At 44.4% G+C, this 23,789-nt stretch overlaps 1 protein-coding gene and 1 long non-coding RNA gene across 4 annotated transcripts in view; one reads left to right on the forward strand and one right to left on the reverse strand.

The window, feature by feature from the left end:
- The window catches only part of TMEM143 (transmembrane protein 143), a 36,291-nt gene extending 23,822 nt beyond the window's left edge, over positions 1-12,469 (reverse strand). Inside the window, exons 1-2 of one of the 3 annotated variants that reach the window (XM_088459533.1) lie at positions 12,351-12,469; positions 7,390-7,610 (exon numbers count right to left, since the gene is read on the reverse strand). In XM_088459533.1, coding sequence (XP_088315659.1) covers positions 7,390-7,590 — 201 coding nt within the window. In that variant the 5' untranslated portion in view covers positions 7,591-7,610; positions 12,351-12,469. Of the gene's footprint in view, positions 1-7,389; positions 7,611-11,715; positions 11,741-12,218; positions 12,301-12,350 lie in introns of those variants that run through there. The other 2 variants (XM_088459542.1, XM_088459526.1) reach the window with 2 other exon arrangements.
- Positions 12,463-21,454, forward strand: LOC148538286 (uncharacterized). The gene is made up of 2 exons (XR_015872955.1): positions 12,463-12,545; positions 20,986-21,454. It is a non-coding gene; the product is annotated as an uncharacterized LOC148538286 (long non-coding RNA).
- The last annotated feature ends 2,335 nt before the right edge of the window (positions 21,455-23,789 follow it).

A 23,789-nucleotide genomic window follows, 5' to 3' on the forward strand; every position in this document is an offset into this window, starting at 1 on the left:
GATTTTGCTCCCTCCTCATTCCAGAACTTCCAAGATCGCTTTAACCTCCCTTCCTCTTGCTTCTTCCAATATTTTCAAATTATTAGTTTTATCTGCTCCCAATCTAAATCTTCTTCGCTGCGCAACCCTACCTCATTTGAACGTTTGTGTTTATATTCAATTGGAAGAAGAGGGAATATCTCAATAATTTACAATTCAATTTTGGCCCCCGATTATCCTCCACGCGAACCGCACGAATTGCTGTGGGAATCTGACTTAGCTACAAATATAGATGAGGATCAATGGGAAGAAATTAGATTACGTACCGCCAAAGCTTCTATTAGTGTATCCATACGCGAAACTTGCTATAAAGTATATACCCGTTGGTACTTAGTACCTACTAAACTCCATTCCATATTTCCTGCTACATCCAAAATGTGTTGGGAGACTTTGTGGTCAAGAGGGGTCATTTTTCCACATTTGGTGGTCTTGTCCCTCTATCCGCCTTTTTTGGTCCCATGTTCGCCAATTGATTAATCAGACTCTTGGTACGGGATTTACTTTAGATCCATTATCAGCTTTATTGAATGCATCACTTGTTGGTGTATCTAAAAACCAGGATAAACTGATTACACATATATGTAATGCAGCTAAAACCCTTATAGCCAAACACTGGAAAGACCACCGCCCACCCTCAAAAGAGGCTCTTATAGCTAAAATTAACTACATTGCATCAATGGAATATATTTCCAGTTTACAAAATAATTCGGTAACAAAATATCATCTGATTTGGTTACCATGGTTTCACTCTCAGACTCGTCCTGCTCCTGGAGTCCGTTGAATACTTTACCTTAAAACTCCCTCCCTTCTTTCCCCTCTGAAACCCCCTTTTTTTTTTTTTTTTTTTTTTTTCCTTCTCCTCTTTTCTTTTTTCCTTTTCCTTTCTATTTCTCTTTTGTGTTATAAAATACAAAATTATTGAGATGTTATGGTTAATAATGCTTAGTAAACGATCGGTATTATTTGTGTTGACTTTGGCTAATTTATTAAATACTGAGATGTGTTTATTGGTATTATTTACTTATTTCTGTGTAAGTATATAGTTTGAATGTGTTCTAATTTATCACATATTCAAGGCAATGTTTTGTTTATCTGTTTTTCTTTATGCAAACTTATAATGTTTTCCAATAAAATATTTTGTTTTAAAAAAAAGTTTGCAACATTTATTAAATACATTGTAGAGATATCAAAATAGTAATATCCTTTTCTTTATCCAGGAAGACAATTCATAACTGAGTTTACCATTTGAAACTCTTGTAGGAAAGACAGCTATGGCTGCCACTGCACAAGGAACCCTTGGTTTCTGCTTCTTTCCAGTACAATATTACCTAATCTCTGAAATTGAGTCAGTCAAGGTTATAGCTTGTTGGTGGTCACATGACTGCAGCAGATGGGGCAGGGAAGTTCGGGCAGGGATGCATAGTGAGAAGAGAGGTGGTACCTATGTTTGCCATGGCAATTGCATAATACTGCATTATATGCAATAGAAATAGTAACATTAGCTTTAGTTATATTTCAAAAGAATAGAAAAATAACAATCTGTTGTGTGTAAACCCCCCAAAACCTCCCCCACTGGCTCCCTTTCCTCTTAAGAATCCAGTTGTTCAAACTCTAATCTGGTCACTCCCTAAAATGCCACCTTCCAAGATATCACAAGTCAACGTAGTGCCCCCCTCCTCTGGTACACACTCCCTCACCACATCAAACTCTTTTTCAGTTTCCCTAGCTTTAAATGTTCACTTAAAACACACCTTTACACCTACCAGCCCACCTCATCTCCCCTCACACTCCATCCTGCTAGCCACCTTTTCTCATTCCCCAGTTTACCCTCTAACTCTTAAACCCATCCTTGTTTAATATATGCTCTCAGATAAGGGCCTCTACACTCTTCTTCTCCCCTTGTCTTTTGTCTCCTTCTCCCCTAAAGTGACTTTGATACGGTCTGTTTGCCCATTCAATAGGTACAGGATATATAGTTTTCTTGATAAAGAAACAATACACTTCATATAATACAGGGCCTCATTCAGAGGCGGTCGGAGGATGCAAGCGGTCGCTCAGAAACTGGGCGGCCGCTTGCATCCTGACCGCCCGCCTCTGTTTTGGTCATTAGGCTGTGGGTTTACACCCACAGCTCTAACGACCGCTAGGGTGATGGTCGCGATGGTCAGAGACCATCACGACCATCGGAGCTTACGACGAGACCCTAGGGTAGGGTCTCACTTGTCGTAAGCCCCGGAGAGCTTCTGGCTCTGTCAGAGCCGGAAGCTCTCCACTGACATCACTAGTGATGTCGGCCTCCCCCAAACGGTAGGCGTTCCCATGGGAACGCCTCTGTTTGGGCTTCCACCCCCCGGCCCGCCTTCCAAATGGGGTGAGCTATCAATCAACATTGACAGCTCGCCCCCTTTGGAAAGAGATCCACTACGACCGGCGCTGTCGGTCGTAGCGGGTCTAAATGCATGCGCACGAAGGAGCCGGCTCCCTCGTGCGCATGCGCACTTGACAAACATCGAGGCGGCCGTGCGGTCGTAGACCGTACGGCTGCCTCTGAATGAAGGCCACAATGTGGCCAGCTTAGTTTGTTTTGGTGCTATGACAGTCATTGTTAGTTATTGACATACTGAGTAGTGGAAATGCTTCAAGTAATATTGTCCTACAACGGTACTTGTAATTTAATAATAAATTAATATGGCAACGCATAATTATAATTAGAATACCAAAAATGTTTGCTTCCATTTTTAAATATATTGGGCCTGATTCAGACCCACTCGCGAGCGGCTGTCCGCTCGCAAGTGGGTCGATGGTCTGCACTGAGCATGCGCACGACGGAGGGAGCTCCGTCGTGCGCATGCGCCAGACACGACGAGCGAAGGACTTTCCTTCGCTCGTTGTGTCCGATCAAAGGGGGCGTGCTGTCAATGTTGATTGACAGCACGCCCCCTTTGGTGGGCGTGCCGGGGGCGTGCCTCCCTGACGGGGGCGTTCCCACGGGAACGCCTCCCGTCAGAAGCCGGCCCACTGACATCACTAGTGATGTCAGTGGGAGTGATTTTGGCTCTGATAGAGCCAAAATCACTCCGGAGCTTGCGGTTGAAAACCTCAACCGCAGGCTCCGGCTCGCAATTTCGATGGTCGCGATGGTCTCGACCATCGCGGCCATCAAAATGCACGCTCGTATAGCCTGTGGGTGGTGACCCACAGCTATACGAGCGTCCAGGAGGACGCTCCATGAAAATGGAGCCCGGCCCTCATGCAGAGCGTGCGCTCTGCTCAGAGCGTACGGCTCTGAATGAGGGCCATTATTTTTTAACGATTGTCGTTTCATTTGTGAGGAGTCAAAAAGTAACACAGAATAGGTGAAGGCTTTACAAAAAAACAACTATGTCTATTATACCAAAAAGAACCAGCAACAGTCATTAAAGAACGGAAAGTCACACAAATGTATCTAAAATAATTATATATATATATATATATATATATATATATATATATATATTAAAAAAACGTCCTCAGATAGAGCGCAGAGCCAGTTTCATCTGGCCTTTAACCTGCACATGAGGAAGAATGATTTGCTGTAAGGCAGGATATTTCTATCAATTAATGAGTACAGCAGTAATGGGCAAATCTGACAACTGCTTCTGGCCATATTTTACAGTCCCGTCTCAGAGGGTTTTCCCTCAAGAGAAACAGCAATCAGCAACTGTCTATTTCAGAAAGTAACAAAAAGGTCACTGTTCATTAATAGATTTCCTACCAGAGTTCAATATCTGTACCCAGAATGACTATAAATGCAGCTTCCCCATTAGTGTTGGGAGATTTCCTGTTAGAACACATTTGATTTAGGAATAAGAAGACCAGTGAACCCTCAGGTAAACATAGCTAGGTTACAAAAAAAGGGCCTGATTCAGTAAGGATCGCTATTGCTTTTGCAGCTGCAAATTTGCACGAAATGCAGCAGTGAAAATATGCTAATGCTTGTAAAAGCACCGCTACATAAAGACGCTCACTGTTACCTTCTTACATGTGTACGACGTCGCTTATCTGCGTAAACATCGATACCATCGACACACATCGACCACTCACACAGCATTTATATCAGGTCTGACCTGCCGAAGACACTGCAAGTCTCTTTGCACGCAGTGGATAATTTATGCAAACGCAGTGGATAATTTATGCACGCCCAAGTTTTTCCGACCACTCCTCCGTCATCACCCCCAAACGCTCGCAGCCTGTCGCTCACTCTGCAATGGCTTCCTCTGTGTGTCCGTAATTGCAGTGCGTACACTACTGAATCAGGCCCAAGTCAGCTTTCTCTCTGCCTGAAGAACAGCTGTACTTAGATTTCCTATAAACAGAAATCTTAGATATCTTAAGCCCGTGGTTCCCAAACTGTGCGCCACGGCATCAGGTGCTGCGACGGAGGGAAGCTGCTGTCAGTTGCTTTTTTTCCCAGGCCTGGCCAAAACGTCGATCGCGATCTACCGGCAGCTCGCTGTGGGGGCTACTCTACTAATGTGGGCACTACCTAAGAGGCACTACTACAAGGGGTACTGCATATTAGGCACAACTACAGGCGACTTTACATAAGGGGCAGGTGAGGGATCAAGATATTGCTCATGGGGCATATCGTTCCGTGTGTACCCGGCTTAAGTTACACAAAGCTGACACAGTCCAGAAAACCCTCTTTGCCAACAATAAGTAAATCGGGATCCAGTCACATTGCCGACAGTTCCCATGTTGACATTCATAATGTCAACATGGTTCAACATCCTCAGAATGCCATGTGAAATTTTGACATTCTCAGAACACTGACGGTTAGGTTTAGGCACTGCCGGGAGCATTAGGCACTTGGGAGAAATTAGGGTTAGGCTGCAGAGGAAGGGGAGGAAGTTAGGGTTAGGCAGAGAATACTCACCCAAACTGCATCTCGGCAGACGTCTGTGTCGGTCACATGAATGCCGGGATCCGGAAGCCGCTGCAGCTACCTAAGTAAGTGACCACTGGGCCAACAGGGAGGTTAGGTTGACATTCTATGATGACGACAGGTCATCCGTGTAGATATGAATGTCGACGTGGTCACTGGCATGTTGGCTGCATTCCAACATTGCGACCATTCTGTCAACCTAATGCATGACAATATGATAACTGTTGACCTAACGAACCACACTCAAGTAAATCATTATAAAAACACATCTCCTCATATCCTCAACCAATGTAGTCAGTGTGCATATATAAAATCTCAGACACACGGATGCCTGCAGTGCTAACACAAACAAATGTGGGTTCATTAATGCATTTGTTAGTCACATATACAGTAGGTTTAAAGATTAGTTAGGATTAACGATCACACATAAATCTTCCATTAGGGACCAAAGTTTTCTTTTCCAACTACTGGTCATCAACTTTAACACAACTATAAAAACTGTATATGGCCTAATGTTCCAATATAGGCCTGTATTCAATTAGTTTCGCGTACACGATAAAGTTTCACAATGCCGGGCTTTTCACCTAACATTGTGTATTTTAGCCGCGGAAACTTATCGCGCGCGTACCTGCGATTCGCCCTATTCAAAAGACACGAAAACGGAGACACGCGAAGTCAGAACAAGCGAAAAGTGGTTTCAGAATCGGGGAAATCAGCCTGTACCCCCAAAAAATATGCAGAAACATTGGGGAACAATGCAGTAGCACCCGATTAGCCCTAATACAACTATTTGGGGTACATAAGTTCGCACAATTGCTGCTAATTTGCGTATTTGCACAAGTGGTGAAGAATAGCATAAAGCAGTATTTTTTGGAGAAAATAAGTAGTCCTGTCAAATTTGGGGTACCTGAAAATGGGTGCTAGCTTGTTTTAATGTCTGTACAGTGAACTTTTAAATAAAGTTAGTTTACACCCAAAAAAAACCACCTGCAATCCCCAAAACACTTGAACCCTTCTTAGGGCACCCCCCAGTACCTTTATTTCGTTAGTTTGCGAAGTTGTCCCCCCCCCACTTTGCACTTTTTTGCCCCGAAATTTAAAGTACTTTTTTGAGGTGTTCCCAATAGTGTTTTAGGATTTTTTTTGATGCAGTTGTCCTTTGGGGGGCTGCCCAAGTGCTCTGTGTGGTTTCCCCACCTTTGCACCCCCAAACAAAAATGTTGCACTTATTTTTTCCACCTATTCAGAGGCAAATCTTTTTTGCCTATTACATTGCATTGCGTTTTCACGTGCGCAAAAAGCAGGTGCAATTGAATACAGCGATACTTTTCCGACAAGCAAAAAGTCGCAATCGGCGATACTTTTTTGCGGATTCTGACTTTTCGTGGCTAATTGAATATGGGCCATAGTCAGAAAACTTTTCCCCATGTTATTTATTGGGGGGCCATTGTCTCCTCAGTCGTATACGGTGATAATATGCACAGGGCTCCCAGAGTTACCAGTCTCGCCAGGACCGGCACAGTTTTTAAGATTGAAAACCTACAATTTTAAATTTGTAATTTTTTGGGGGGGGTTGGTCTCTAATGCATGCTTTGGCAATTTTAAGTTGTTTGCAGAGGATTTTTAAGCAGGTGGTGAATACAGCGAATATTAGGGTTCATTGGGTCTGATTCACATTAGTACGAAACCCGATGTTTTACCTACTAATTTGATTATTTAGGGTCTGCACATGTGCAGGACCCGTTCTGTGCATGTGCAGAATGGGTCCTGCGTTTCTCGCTCGCAGATCCCATAAGCCGCAACATGTTGGTGGGCATGCCTTGGCTGCATTCCCAGAAACCGGGGGGCGTTGAGGCCAGGGTCTGCCTTGGTGGACGCAGATTTTCTGGCCTCACAAGCTGCCAGCCTAAGTAAGCTGAAGCTTATGCAGAGTCTATGGACACGGCACTCGGATAGCCATTGCTGTCAGGAGGTGTCTGCATCCTGTAGACACCTCCTGCAGCATTTAAATATTTGCTGGACGGTATTGACCAGCCACTTCCTCGTGGCTGTGCAATATCGTCCTCATCTGAATCAGGCCCATTGTCCTTTTGGTGAACACTATCCACCTGGGCATTGTTGTGAGGTGGGATGTAATCTGTATTGTATGCATGTTTCACAAGTTATCCACATGAGGAGGGATGTAATCTGTATTGTATGCATGTTTCACAAGTTATCCACATGCTGCTTTTTTGTGCCCAAGTACTTGGATCCTCCAAAGTACTATTAATGGGAAGGTATAGAATTAAGTCAAATTCATATTAAAATGTGAAAAAAACAAAAAACTTTAAAACAATAGACTCATTACCCAGCAGTTTGCTAAACAAAACCCAAACATACTGTTATACTGCAATCTTATGCATTTTTCCCATCTTAGTCACACTTACCTGGACCAAATGCTCCACTAGCTGATTCTTAGGAAAAGGAATATATCTCTCTTGATACTGTACAGTCCAATCCTTGGGCTCGCTGGGTTTCCACATTTTTCTGTACTCTGCCATCTTAGTAGACAGTGACCCCATGCTGCGGATTAATGCATTTCCTAACCCAATCCCTGTTTTGAAAGCCCCCAAGGCTGAATACAGCATGGTGCAGGCCAAGAATGTCCCTATGGAAGAAAACAGACATACAAATTATATAGCGTAGGGCAGGTCAGATCGGGCTGTTACTGTAGTTCGGACAGACTGTAGGCTGCAGAAAAACGGTATTACACACATAAGTACAATACTTGTGAAGAATGTATGGTCACTAGCATACACAAAACACCACTGCATAGTGTATAGAGAATTACACATCAAGAAACAAGGGTGCTATTGATTATAAACACTAGAGGTATAATCCTGTATCAATAACAATTGTTTTTGTTTTTTTTTATATATTTTAGCACTCAGTTTTATACCATTTTAATATGAGCTTTCAGCTCACTGCATCATATAATATATTATAATGGTTGCGACACAATCAAAACGTATAAATGGTGTAATTCAGATAACCTCATGGTCACTGCCTTTGCGCCACATAGAGATGTGCAGGAAAATTGGTGAAGAGTCTCTATCATAATAGTTCCTCCATGTCTATGCTTACAAGTAACCTGGGTGATTTATGTTAAAGGAACACACCTCATATTGGGGGGATTGCAGCTTTAAAATATTTAGAAAATAACCATATCCCAATGGAGGGATGTAACAGGTGTAAAATTAAATAATATGTCTGATAAAGTCATGTCAGTTTTCAGGCGAATTTCTCTAAAAAGCTTAATAATGGTTTAACAGTTGTGGGAGAGGTATGTGGAGGTGTAATGATGTGGGAGAGGTATGTGGAGGTTTAAATGATGTGGGAGAGGTATGTGGAGATTTAAATGACGTGGGACAGGTAAGCGGAGGTTTAAATGACGTGGGACAGGTAAGCGGAGGTTTAAATGATGTGGGACAGGTAGGCGGAGGTTTAAATGATGTGGGACAGGTAGGCGGAGGTTTAAATGATGTGGGACAGGTAGGCGGAGGTTTAAATGATGTGGGACAGGTAGGCGGAGGTTTAAATGATGTGGGACAGGTATGCGGAGGTTTAAATGATGTGGGACAGGTATGTGGAGGTGTAATGCTGTGGGACAGGTATGTGGAGGTGTAATGCTGTGGGACAGGTATGTGGAGGTGTAATGCTGTGGGACAGGTATGTGGAGGTGTAATGCTGTGGGACAGGTATGTGGAGGTGTAAATGATGTGGGACAGGTATGTGAAGGTGTAAATTATGTGGGACAGGTATGTGGAGGTGTAAATGATGTAGGACAGGTATGTGGAGGTGTAAATGATGTGGGACAGGTATGTGGATGTGTAATGGTGTGGGACAGGTATACGGAGATGTAACGATGTAGGAGAGGTATGCGGAGGTGTAACGATGTGCGAGAGGTATACGGAGATGTAATGACGTGGGAGAGGTATACGGAGATGTAATGATGTGGGAGAGGTATGCAGAGGTGTACTGATGTGGGAGAGGTATGCAGAGGTGTACTGATGTGTGAGAGGTTTGTATAGGTGTAAATTATGTAGGACATGTATGTATAGGTGTAAAATATGTTGGACAGGTATGTAGAGGTGTTGTATTGATGGCATAGCGCTGTTTGCTGAGATTGGCCTGTGAAGATCTGACGTTAATGCAATGGTTAGATCCCACCCCTTCTGCTGAGAGCACTTATCCTGTTCACTAGAGGCTGTCACATATCTTGCTCTGATTGGCCGACACTCTTAAAGCCTCAAAAATGTGTACAAAGCTCCAGCCCTCCTTGCTGGCCTAAAGTGGTTTTATTAATCTTCTACTCAATGGTGTATCTATAATGGATGCATGGTATGAGGTGCACACGGGACCCTGGGTCCAGAGGCCCCACAACACACACCATATAATTATTATACTCACTTCTCCAGAGTCCCGTGTCGGCCGGATCTGCAGACTGAAGTCAGCGGGAAAATGGTGCGGCGGCCACTTCCCTGGTTATATGCGCATACATACTAGCGATGTCTCCAGCAACATAGCGCATGCAACATGTTCCCAGAGACCTCAGCATCTGCAGTAGACTGTAGCACAAAACCAAAGTCTACTATGCTGCCTTACAGGAGGTGGCCTGTACGGAGGCTGCATTCGGGCCCCATCCACTTTTAAAACGTCCCTGCTCCTACTGCACTAACTGTAGGGTCTCTTCTGCGCATATGGAACCAACAATGGTTCTAGCTGCCAAATGGTTCTTGTATTAGGCTAACATAACATGAATAAGATGTGTGCAATGGCAGGAACCCTGGGATATTTGATGCCTTCCTTCTGATGGCTATTGCTGCTTTAAGACAGTGGTAGATTAATTAGCTTTTGACCAAATTAACCATATAGAGTGAGTGTGTGTTTAGGTTTGGTAGAACAAATAGATTATAAGCTACAGTACACTGGGTCTGGAACTCCTGTGAATGGCTGAATATTCTCTGTACAGTGATGAACAAATAACAATAATAATTATTATTTCTTAAATGTTACAAAATAACATGGTACATAAAGTTACTTGTATTTTATGTTTACTGGTCCTTAAATAATTTATTTCAGGATTCCAGATACTTATGAGTATACATAAAACAATCTCTAACAAGTTCATGCCCAAACAAGTATAAACAAAGTAGACTATACCCCACATTAACAGTGAAAATACATTCACAGTAGCCAGAATTCCAAATTAGTCAACTCTTCAACATATGCTCTAAACATGCCTCGCCTATTATACAAAAGCTCAAGTGACAACATTCATATAATGCAAGACAAAATTAAACTAGCGTTTCTTCTTTAATATAGTATTATACAGAAACATAGAATTTGACAGCAGATAAGAACCTCTTGGCCCATCTAGTCTGCCCTTTTTTAACCCTAAAGCTGCAGAGACACAAAACTATTTTGTTACCAACGATTTTCTGAACGATTATCTGTCAGATTTTTGAAAGTGTAATGAACGATTTTTTTGAACTACAAACAATTTTTACATATTCCCTTAATGAAAATCGTTGAGTTGGTCTGACTGACCTACAAACGTGAACGCGCTTGAACGATAATCGTTCATCGGTTTAACTTAGAAAGTGAACGATTTTTTCAACGATTGAACGATAAACGATATCATTAATGATAATTACTCAAAAAATCATTGAGCTGCATACACACGTAAAGATTTTCTGTCCAACCATCCAACTAGTTGATTGGTTGGAATGTAAATCTAGTAACGTATGGGAGTAATTGATGATCAGCAATTTGCTCCCAAATGCCAGAAAATGGACAAAAACTGTTGTTTGAACAAATTGTTTAGATCAGAGGTTCCCAATGTCCGCCATTACAGTCCACGTTTTAGGGATATCCAAGCTTGAGTCCAGATGGTTAAATCAAATGGATTGAGGTACTAATGAACTCACCTGTGCTCAAGCATGGATATCCCTAAAATGTGGACTGTAATGGCAGACTTTGGGAACCTCTGGTTTAGATCAAACATTTAACAAACTTGTCTGAACGGCCATTTTTATCTGTTTTCTGGAATTTAGGAACAAATTGCTGATCATCATTTACTCCCATATGTTACCAGATTTTCGTTCCAACCGAATAGTTGGATGGTTGGACAGAAAAGCTTTACGTGTGTACCCAGCCTATATATTTAGAGCACAGTACATAAAATAAACAAACACTTTGTTTTTATCTGAAATACTTGTTTTACCAACAGGGCCGTTCAGACATATGGCGGGCCCAGGTGCTAGTGGGCGTGTGCCCTAACAAGGGGGCTTGGCCCACTCATTAACATTTAAAAATGCTCTGCCTGTCACTGCAGAGGGGGGCATTACTCCAACACCATGGCTTGCTTGGGCCTGGGTAATTAGTACCTGCCCCACCCCCTCTCTGAGCCCCAGTTTACTGGCTCAGAGCAAGTACAAACTTTATTTCCCAGAACGGCTATTAACGCTCCGACACACTTTTGAGAATGTGATAAAGATGTACAGTGTTCTGTACTACACCTCTACTAAATTCTAAAAGGCAGCATTGTGTGATTACAGATAGGTTTGCACTGAAACATGATCCATAAAATTAATTTAAACACTAGGACCGAATAATAGTAGCGTCACAGGAATATGTTTACCAACAATTAAAACTAGCTGTGAATACAATGAGTAAATAAGAAAGCAACTTCCGATGGAACGAATACAAACCTAGGATAGGAGCCTCAATTACAACAAATAACATTTTAATTATAAATATTTCCAGCATTATTCTGTAATAAATTATGTCTCTTCGTATAACATGTGACATCAGCCTGGCTCCCTGACAGTGACCTCAGGCGTTTGCAGAATGGCCGCTAAGATCTCACACTTCTGGCCCTAAGGGCATCACACCTCTACAGCTGTAGCGCATAGCATGCTGGTACCTGTAGTTCCACCACTGCTAGAAAGCCTCTAGCACTGAACTACAGTGACTTATTATAGGGTAAGCTGTAAGACAGGGGTCTTCAACCTTGGCCCTCCAGCTGCTGTGTAACTATACATCCCAGAATGCACTGCCATAGCTTTAGCATGCTGTTATATCAAAGGTGGTAGTGCATGCTGGGATGTGTAGTTCCACAGCAGCTGGAGGGCCAAGGTTGAAGACCCCTGCTGTAAGACATGCTGGCTGCCCACTCACACACACGGCACAGCAGCACTGCTGGTTCCCTTACTCTGCCCCGTATGTACTATATATGTAGGTATGTGCGCTGCTGCAGTGGCTGCCTGTCAGTGTGACGTCACCCGATGAGTGCCTAGACCGTGTGTGTGTGTGTCAGTGCCGGTATAGTAATAGCGCCGCTAACCTCTGGGTAAGCAGAGCTGACATCAAGATCCTGGGCATGCGCACTGCGCAGTCTCCAGACCGGCGCCCGCGCCATCTTCTACGCCCCCCTCTGCAACGTCATCACGTTTTGGTGTGGTGACGTAGTTGTGGAGTTCACACTTTTCAATCCAATCCAAGCAGTAGCTTTACGGTTTACCAACTATGGCAATGGCGGGTGAGTCTCGTGTAGTGTGACAGTGTGATGAGTCACATATTGTACATTTATGTATTACCATGAGAAATTATCTTTTCCATAGGTTATTTCATTTAGAAAGTTTTTTTTAATGATAAAGCCCCTAAGGTTAGCAGCTGCATTAAATAATATATTTACAGACACGTGACATCATTTACAAACATACATGCCTGGGGTCTGACATGCTGACATTATTATTATTATTTTATTTTGCAATATTTAGAAGATTTGTGGAGCATTTGGTTATATAAGCAGGATGTGTCACTAGCCTAGTAGTGCAAAAGCTTTCAACAAAAACAAAACCACAATAAACATACAAATGAATTGAAAGATGACATCTCCCAAAGCTAAAGCTGGCCACACACATGGCGATCTGCACACGATCAGCCGATGTGTATGATTTGTGTACGATTTTCCTTGAAACTCTCCCCAGCAGCTCTGCACATGACTTGGTGTCCAATCTTCATACGATCTCTCCTGCATCTAGACTTTCACAGTGCATCAAGTTCTAGATTGTCAGATCTGCCCCACTGCACGGCAGATCTGAAGATGCGATGTGCGACCAGCGGGGACGCGCATCGCATCACGATCGTGAGTGGGGACTCACGATTTACTCAGGATTTGGCCATATTTTACACTGTCTGTTGTTCCAATGTGTCGGAATCAGCCAGATCGGGTAAAATATCGATATGTGTGTGGCCAGCTTAAGGGGTCAACCCAATTAGGTTCGAGGTGCGAGTTGCTGTTTTCTCTTTGAATTAGCATAGCAAATTTAATTTTGCAATCCAATTAGCAACTTGCACTGAACCAGTCAAAGTGAATTTGCATTTTTCCATTCGCACCACAATGAGGGTGAGAGATGGAAGGGAGCCCCTTGGATAGCCCCCCCTCCCCCCATAATGACTAATTAGGCAATTGGAAGTTTCTAATTAGCTTAATTAGTCCAATAGCTACATGTCATTTTTGGGTGTAAAAAAAAAATTCCTTTTTCGTTAGTTTAGGCACTCCAAATTTAATTACAATATTAATTGAAAATAAGTTGTTTTTTTTTTTTATCAATTTCTTACAATTTTTCAAGGTGCCCTCAAAGTACCCCCAAATTACCTTTTTTTCCTCCTTATTTTTGCATTTTTCATTTAATTAGTTTGAGATGAAACGAAAAAGTTTGCTTTTCATCATTATTTTGCATTTTTTTTTTAAAGTACCGCAAATAGGCATTTTTAATTGGATTGGAGAATTCTCAGGAGCGTGCATTAGTGCGAAGTCTGCGAGTTTCAAGAAACAAACTTTCAATTCGCACCTAATTGGATTGACCCCCTAGTTTGGGGACAGCTATTATTCCATTTAGTTTAGAAAATCAGGGGCCCCATTTAACAACAAATTGTATTACCAGTGGCGTATTTAGTTTAGTAGCATTGATACTTACAAATATGCATGTGTTATTTAAGATTAATCACGCCCCCATGAGGTTCAGCGGCGTTCCCTTCCTCGGCAGAATCCTTCGCTCTGTTGCTGGCAGCCTACAGCTGCCAGTGATGGGCTGCTGTGTCATGCGCATGCGTGACGGCCAGACTGCACATGATCATGGCACTTTCACCCAGCAGGGACTCTGCAATGCCTGGAATACTTCACTGAAGCCGGTAAGGCTGTTGCTGCGTCCCCATTTATGTAGATGGCATAAGTGCAGGGTTGCCGACTTTCTGGCTGCCTCTTCCGGGAGGGGGCAGCCAGATCGGCATCGCATGTGGGCGTGGCCAACGTTGAGGGACAAAGCAGGGGCGTGACCATGCTATCGCGGCATTTTGGCTGCGGGGGATTCTCTTGTAAAAGCGGGGGGAGGCGGAGAGGTCAGCGGCCATCGGGAGGCTTGTCTGCCTTTCCAGGGGGGCCAGGAGCAGCACCTGATTTTCGGGAGGCTCCCGGCGGAATCGTAAGGGTACGCAAGTATGCATAAGTGATACAGTGACAAACAGTGGTAATCTTAGTTTACCGTTGTTTGTTAAATACTGAAATGTAGATGTAGGCCCTTTAGCGAGTGCCAAAACGGTTATGTCTTATTGTTAAATGGGGCCCAGATTACAATATATATTTTTTAAATTATTATTATTAACAGTTGAAAACACCTGCATATTTGCTGTGCAGAGACTGTTTAATTGTGAAGTTAAGGGGACAATTTAAGTGCTAGTTGCCTCGCACATTGTTCTAAAACGGCTCATAGAATAGGGTTAAACATCCCACATTATCGATTGCACCTTTGCAAGCAAAAATCCTTAGCCAAGGTATAATGCTCATTGCAGGACTAATAATTGTATTGGTCTGGGCACGTTAGCCGTGTTAAAATGATGTGTGCGCAACATGCACTTATTTGTTCCTTCTGTTTTACAGTTTGTAACTAGATTCATATACAATTTACGCTTTAATCTACACAGATGGTATGCAGTCACTATGTCATCATTTATAAGTTCAACACCAGAATGTCATGTTGACCATTTTACAATGACGACATCAGCTGGATGACAAAATTTTGACTTATGACTTGTTGACATATTGAAAATAATGGGGCTAGGCTGAAAACTGCTTGTTGACGTGATAGCCATGACGACATTATGAATGTTGACATGGTGAATGTCAACAAGATATACCGTACCCACGCAGATTAACCACTCTGCCATACAACCACCCCCCATCCCGTCACCTTCCTTGTATTTGGTCCTGCCTATGCTGTGGAGTCTAGCCTAGGAAAATCATCTCATCTTCTTCACACCCTGATGTCCACCCTGCTCATTTTTCTCTGGCTCTTTGGCTACAATAACTCTTGCCTATAACTGCCACGGAGTGATGTGTGACTGGAGGATAAGGTGGATGGGGCAGCAGGAAATTGGTATTTGTTTGAGTATGTTAGGGCAGAGGTTCCCAAAGTTGGTCCTCAAGGCGCCTTAACGGTCCAGGTTTTAAGGATATCCATGTTTGAGCACAGATGGTTAAATCAAATTGACTGAGCTACTACTTTAGTCACCTGTGCCAAAGCATGGTTATCCTTAAAACCTGGACTATTGGGGTGCCTTGAGGACAGAGTTTGGGAACCACTACTGTAGGCTTATTGACTATAAGGTCTACAGAAAAACTGCCAGTGTGACAATACCCTAACACATGGTTGGACATAGCTTCACTGGCTCCGGCAGCGTGATAACACAGCCAATCCAATGTTCACGCAGATGAGCCGATGTTTTGCAATATGTTAAGTCACCATCTCAAAGAAGTTGGATATAGTAGGGGTGTAATTAGTAATTGGGTAAATCACAGATAAAACATAAAATAAGAATTTAAAGGTAAGTACATCTGTGCATTATTAATTTAACCTTTTTAGGAAGGTAAAGGTTTCAGCTGTGCTTTGCCAGCTGCAAGAGCAAGCATGGGTTGGGTATGCCGGCTGTTGGGATGCCGCTGTTCAGAATACTGACAGCGGCATCCCGACGGCCAGAATCCCGACACCTGTAAGAACGGCTGGTAAGTATTTTCCCTGCCCTAACCCTACCCTACCCCTTTCCCTACCTGCCCGGTGCCTAAACCTAACCCCCTCCCCCCCTCACTAGTGCCTAAACCTAACCTCCACCTCCCCGCACCCTAAACCTAACACCCCCTTCCCAGTGCTCACACCTAACGTCCCCCCCTAATGCCTAAACCTAACCTCCCCCTCACCGCATCCTAATCCTAACACTCCCTCCCCGGTGTCTAACCCTAACCCTCCTCCTAATGCCTAACCCTGCTACCTAACGCTAACCTCCCCCTAACACCCCAATACTCACCTTCAGGATGCCAATGGTGGGGATACTGATGCCAGGATCCCAACATGTCAGGATTTCGGCGCCGGTATTTAGACCGTCAGCATCCCGCACGCCTGGAAGCCAACTACATCCTAACTAACAAGCATTACACTCTTTAGCCATATGTAATTTAATGGTTTCAGGGTTTTATCACTTTACTGGAACAGCACCATGCATATTTTTAATTTTATTTTTCAGTTAAGTAAATTTGCTATTCCTGCATCTGGTTGCTCTGACTCCCAGTCTCGTCAACATTCATTTCAGTTTGAAGACTTGTGAATGGAAATACATTTTAGTAGTTATGCTGCTATGTGTAACTGTCTTTTAGCTACGATGTGTAATGGGACTAGGGCCCTGATTCAGAGCCAGACGCTCTGATAGAGCGCTTGCTCTGAAATCAGGGCGGTTTTTTTTGTTGTTTTTTTCTGGAGCGGCCTCCTGGCCGCTCGCATAGCTGTGGGTGACCACCCACAGCTATAGTGAACGGCCAGGTTGATGGTCGCGATGGTTCCATCGCGACCATCGGGCTTGCGACGAAACCCTTGTGGTAGGGTCTCGTAGCCGCAAGCCCCAGAGAGCTTTCGGCTCTAACAGAGCCGGAAGCTCTCCCACTGACATCACTGGTGATGTCAGTGGGGCCGCCCCCAAACGGCAAGCGTTCCGTTGGGAACACCTCTGTTTGGACGGCCACCCCCCCCCACCAAACGGGGCGAACTGTCACTCACCATCAACAGCTCGCCCCCTTTGGTGCGATACCCGGAGCGGCGGAGCACCCCTCGCTAGCCGAGTCTCGCGCATGCCTACGACGGAGCTGGCTCTGTCGTGCACATGCCCAGTGGCCAAACATCGACCCGGTTGCGAGCGCTCAGTGCTTGCGACCGGGTCTGAATCAGGCCCTAGGTTTGCTGCCTGGAAATAAATAAATGCCATTTTATACCTGGTAGCACATGAATGGCAATTTAAATGCCCTCTATGGATACAAAGCTAAAAAATCATTGCAATGTCAGTGCTTGTCCTCACTTTTACATATCTATATTTATCTACCAAATTTAAAGTACTGTATATGTAATGGTTCATTTCTGTTATCACATTGTTGAGTCTTGCAGTCAATGTCATGGGCCCTCAGATTTCTACAAGTCCTAAACTAACATCATCCTTAAAATAAGAATGAACTTGTGTCCAACAAACAATTGCAAAAGACAAGACATATTTAATAATTCTCTAAAGGCATGGCTTGGAGCCTGATGAGTACAAATACACTGAGGGTAAGCTTCCCCTTACACACCAGAATACTAGGCTATTGTCTTTACTAACAGATCTTGTCAGTTTTATTTGCTTCCTGGTTACCATGGAGGCAAAATTACAGCAATCAGAATAAGCCACATCCATAATCTAGAGCAGTGGTTCTCAACCATTTTTACTCCCGTATTTGTGTCCCCAACATTTGCAAAACAAAACTTTAGTAATTAATATAAATGCTTTCTTATAAAATGTTTAGGAGTGCTATTACTACAGTGTATACATTTTCTATAATCAAGATTTAAACATAGACGTGCATAATACAAAGAAGGTCAACACATGGGACTAAATATAGGCGTCTAAATACCGATGCCTGTCATTAGCCTCACGCCGAAATCCCGATTTCCAGCATACCGAACGTAGGTTAGCCGGGTGTCACAAGCTGTTAGCTGCGGGGGGGGGGGGGGGGTTAGGCACCCTACCCCTGGGAGGGTTAGGTGTAGGCCAGGGGTAGGGGAATTAAGTGCATAGCATTTACTTGTTGTATGTCTTTGGCTCCGAATACAAATGCTAATGAGAAAGCAAAACATGTTCTCCAATACCTACTTCACTGTCTCCTGCCCAAAAGTAACAATTACACAAAGCTGCTACAGCCTGAAGCATCAGATTGATGGTGCTCTATTGTGTCTCTTAAACTGCGTACACACCTATAGATATCTGTCCAATCCGTCTGGTGGGATGGAAAATCTGGTAATATATGGGAGCAAATAACAATAGAAATTTGTTACCAAACACTGGAAAACAGACCAGATTTTCCTTCCCACCAGACAGATTGAACAGCTATATCTGTAGGTGTGTACACACCTTTAGCCATGTAGCTTGATATTGATTTGTGAGTATGGGGGCCAATTCAGAGCCGTAACCTGACTTTTTGGTGCCTTGTGCCAGAAAGAGCATTGGCACCCCCCTCATTTTTCAAAGGGACATAATGCACCCAAAAAAGGGCCATGGCTTCATGGGGAAGAGCCAGGGAAGAGATAGGAGAGGCCAGGAGATGCTGGGGATGAAATAAGAGGAAGCTACAAGCAAGAATGATAATAAACAGAAATTTGACAGACCCAAACAGTGCCCTGTGCGATGGCACTGGCCGCACTACCCTAGCTACGGCCCTGGGCCTATTCATCATACCTGAACTTTCTCTGGAGGTAATTATGTTTAGAACTTGCATGGAGTTCTACCTAATTACCAGAGGAATTCATCATTCCTTCTCCCCATAACTATATTCCGAAAAGCTGTCATTTTTGCGATGACAGCTTTTCAGGAAATACATAGTTATCTTAATCTACACTACCTTACCGCAGCTGGAATCCGTGCTGCGCATGCGCTGTTACATTCGTTAACCCAGCGCATGCGCAGCACTACCTACAGCTGCGGTAATTTTGTGTGCTCCCCCCTCCGCTCACCTGTCCCCCCTCCGCTCACCTCCCCCCCCGTCCCCGACTTACCTGCTCGCGCAGCAGCCTCAGGCTCCTTCTGCTATGCTATCGTGTTCTCCCCAGCAGAACTCAGTAGTGTAGAAAAAAAAAAACTTTTTTTCTTCTCTAAACTTTGTGTTCTGCTGGGGAGAACCCATGACAGCATAGCAGACTGAGCCAGAGGAGAGTCCAGAGCGATGGAGGAAGACGCCAGGGGACATGCCCAGCTGGAAGTGGGTAAGTGTTACCTACTATACGCCACCTCACAGTGGCGTATGGTAACAGCATCAAATTCCGAAAATACATAATTTTCAGAATTTGATGAATAGCCTAATTTCCATATCCCCATGCTGGTGTAAGGGGAGTGTGGACATTAACGCAGCTGGACTTCGCAAGGAGATATCAGTGATAACTCCTGTGTTAAGTCTCTTTATGAATACTAAAATAACGGTAATTAAGGAAAATATCCTTAAAAACGTTATTTTAGTGTTGATGAATAGGCCCCTTAATCTTTAGGAGGAATTGGCACGTCTCATATCTAACAATGCAGTCCTCCCATACTCCAAAAATATACTGGTAGGTTAATTGGCTCCCAACACAAATTAACCATAGTGTGTGTGAGCCAATTAACAGGGAACATAGGGCCTGATTCAGAGCCGGACACTCTGACAAGAGCGCTCGCTCTGAATCAGGGCCCTCCTACCTAAAATTGGAGCGGCCTCCTCGCCGCTCGCATAGCTGTGGGTGACCACCCACAGCTTATGCGAGTGGCCAAATAGATGGTCGCGATGGTCAAGACCATCGCGACCATCGGGCTTGCGACTAGACCCTGCAGTAGGGTCTCGCTTCCGCAAGCCCAGGAGTGCTTTTGGCTCTATCAGAGCCAAAAGCACTCCCACTGACGTCAGTGGGGCCGGCCCCAGACGGTAGGCATTCCCATGGGAACGCCTCCGTCTGGGCAGCAATGCCCCCGGCACGCCCACCATAGGGGGCGTGCTGTCACTCACCATCGACAGCACGCCCCCTTTGGTGCGAGACCCATAGCGACTGCTTGGCCGTCGCCATTCGGGTCTCGCGCATGCGCATGACGGAGCTCCCTCTGTCGCGCGCATGCGCACTAGGGTACCATCGACCCGCTTGCGAGCGCTCACAAACGGGTCTGAATCGGGCCCATAGATTGTAAGCTTCATTGGGGCAGGGACTGATGTGAATGGCCAAATATTCTCTGTAAAGCGCTGCGGAATATGTGTGCACTATATAAATAACTGGTAATAAATAAATAAATTAATGTGCATTTTTGTATGCGTTAAAAAAAAAAAAAAAGAGAAGACATTTGAAATGTCAGTGTATGTTGTGGAAGCTGAATAATAGGCTGAGACAAGTTTGGTTTAAAATTTAATCGCAGCGACGCCATCTTGCGAATGGCCGCAAGACTCCATTTTAGAAATGAGATCGCAAGATGCCATTTTGCGAATGGCCGCCTAAGCGCCATTTTAGGTAAACTCACAGTATAGTACATGTGGCGATATTTATGTTAGCACTATGCGATCGCTTCTTTCATCATATCTCATACACACAATCATACCCACAAGAGCGCTATTAACTAGTCGCATATTAGCGAATGCATAAGACTTTGAATGAAACCGCTGTAAAAGTAGCTTTATGCGCACGCATCTGCCCCAAGTTAACTAGCGTCCTTATATCAAACCCTGAATACCCACACATTCCATATTCACACATAAGGTTCCATAAGCATCAAAATGTATGATTTAAGTCGGTTAAGTTAGTTTCAATGCTGAGAAATAAAGGTTTTTGATAACTAAGGTATTATACATGATAAGCAAATTGTGTTTGGTCTTGTTCTGATGCGTACGCTTTTTACAGCATTTCGGTATTATCGGTGGAGAGATCGCATCATGCAAACTCAAGTTATGGATCGCAGAACCTACAAGCAACAAAATGTTTAACTGTTGGAATGTACAGAAGGCGTTACTAGAAAGATTCCCCTGCTGTTAGAGGCAGGGAGAGTCTATTTGAACCAGCCTGTTAAATGTGCTGTAACATATGTTTCTCCTCTGGGAACCAATGACATCAGCAAGAAACTTCCCCTTTGTCCTGTTTTAGTCTGAGGGGGATAAATATGTCTGCCCGAATACTGTTTTTTTAATCCATGCTGAATGCTGTATGAACTGAGGGTCTCTATTCTGAGGTCTATCTCTGGGTCCAGAGGCGCAGTCTATGTATACTGTACTTGGGTCTGTAATATTTCCTTTTACGCCTAAATTGTGTATGTATCAATTGCGTGTAACTGACTGTACTTTTACCTGAATAATACTTGTGCTTTGGAACCACAGATTCCACTCCTGTCTTTATTTGCGGTCAGACTGCGTACTCAAATTAGTGTTAGTCTTAGAGGTTTATAGGAAGGATTTTAGAAGGTATAGGCAGGGGTATATAAAGGTTCTGATCCAGTTTCGTTAATGTATAACCTTACTTTGCTTAAAGAAAATGTATAACATCAATTGGGCTCTAGACGTTACATTGATTATTCATTGAATTAAGGAGCTCATTCAGACCCGCACGCGCCCAGCGTATGCAAATTCGGCTAAGTGACGGCAAGGCATAAGCACACCCACTATGGCTTGGCGTGCGATCGCTTTGTGTATGTAGACGCCCACCAGCCATTGATACGATGCCCACTTTTGCACGTCATCTCCTGGAAATGCTTGTAACCATTGGTACATCGAGCACCATCGGATGCGATCGCAGCGCTTAAGGTTGCCTTTACCCTGCCGCAAGCACAGCGATCACTTCAGAGTGAAATCCCACCAGGTGACGTGTACTATGATGCTACCTTTTAATTATGCACGCCTCTGAAACGGCATTGAGGCAGTCAGGCACGCCTGCATTCGCTCCTCCACTCCCCCATTTACAGTGATCAGCCCCTGTCACCACCCACAAACGGCCTCTCCTATCAATCACTCTGCTGGGCAGTCTATACGCAGCAAGCGAACACCTCCCGATCTCTCGCATTGGTATGCGCATTGCGATGCATGCACAGTTAGCGACTATCGGCCAGCTACGAGCGTTCACATCATAGCGAACGGGTCTGAATCTGTCCCTGAGGGTCAAATGCTAATGCTAAATCTGGAAACAGAATTAGTCATTGCATATAGTAAATAATACATAGCAAGTTTCATCATATACATGATATTGAGTTCCTCTCTTCACAACTCCCATAGGAGCCGTATCAAGGTGGGTAGAAGGCGGGCTTAGGGGCACTAGGGTGCACTGTTGTATGTGGATTTGGCATGAAGAGTGCCATAGGCATGGCACATTATATGAAGCAGCATGCCACAGGTGAGGAATCTTATATGGAGGTGGAGACGACGCTGAGAATTCCTTAAACCCACCCGTCCAGGAAGAGCAGGCATCCAGATTCCAGACAGTGGGCCTGATTCAGACCCGCTCACAAGCGGGTCGATGGTGGCCCAGTGCAAATGCGCGAGATCCGGATAGCGACGGGCAATACGTCGCTCCGGGTCTCGTACCAAAGGGTGCGTGCTGTCGATGTTGAGTGACAGCACGCCCCCTTTGGTGGGCGTGCCGGGGGTGTGGCTGCCCAGACGGAGGCATTCCCATGGGAACGCCTACCGTCTGGGGCCGGCCCCACTGACATCACAAGTGATGTCAGTGGGTGTGCTCTCAGCTCTGTTTGAGCCAAAAGCACTCCTGGGCTTGCGGCAGGCACTCCAGGGTTTGCGGCAACGAGACCCTACCACAAGGGTCTCGTCGCAAGCCCGATGGTCTTGACCCACAGCTATACGAGCGGCCAGGAGGCCGCTCTAAAAATCAAGAGGGACGGCCCTGATTCAGAGCGAGCACTGTCAGAGCATCCGGCTCTGAATCAGGGCCAGTGTTTGTGTAGGAGGAAGAGATGCGTAATTAGAAGAGCATGCACATCTGGTGGAGAAAAATAGTTGTCTTTGCTACTATGCAGCACACTTTCTGTGTGTCAGTGGAACTTTACACATTCTAATGCAATTGAAGAGTTTGTGCATCACAGCTGCTGAGAACATGATGATTATGTATAAAGAAACTATTATTTTTAAATATGCACCAGGAGTCAGCCCCTATTTGTCAGTGGGCTATTTCTTCCACAGGACTGTGCCTTGGACATTAATAGATGGGACCTGTTGTTTTACTCATACCGACCTTGCTTCCCCCTCCTCCAGGAGGGGCAGCCAGGTCGGCAGAGAGGGGGTGTGGTGGGAGGTGCAGGGGGCGTAGCAGCACAATAGCATCATCTATTCCTCGTCCCCCGCTCTACAGTGCTGAGAAAACAGGCATTGTATAGTGTGGGGCAGGGCTATGATGACGCGATTCACCACAAATCGCATCATTGGACCCCCCCCCACGGACCGCCTACTTCTCCCGGCCATTTCCGGGGAGTAGGCAAGTATGGTTTTACTATGTGCCATTTATAAATCCTGTTCTGCTTAATAATTCCTCTTTTTATAAAGCTGCTTTGTCCCTTTTAGTTGAATTGTATCTTTAAACCTGATAGGTACTAACAGGATGCATATGGGCATATGTTTACACATGAAAGTACTGCATGACCAGAGGTATGTTGAATATGTATTATGGTTAATGATATCTTGTTATCCATTGTGAATATGTGCAGCTAG

Source organism: Taudactylus pleione, unplaced genomic scaffold (assembly GCF_031769625.1).
Source record: "Taudactylus pleione unplaced genomic scaffold, aTauple2 ptg000041l, whole genome shotgun sequence".
NCBI lineage: Eukaryota > Metazoa > Chordata > Amphibia > Anura > Myobatrachidae > Taudactylus > Taudactylus pleione.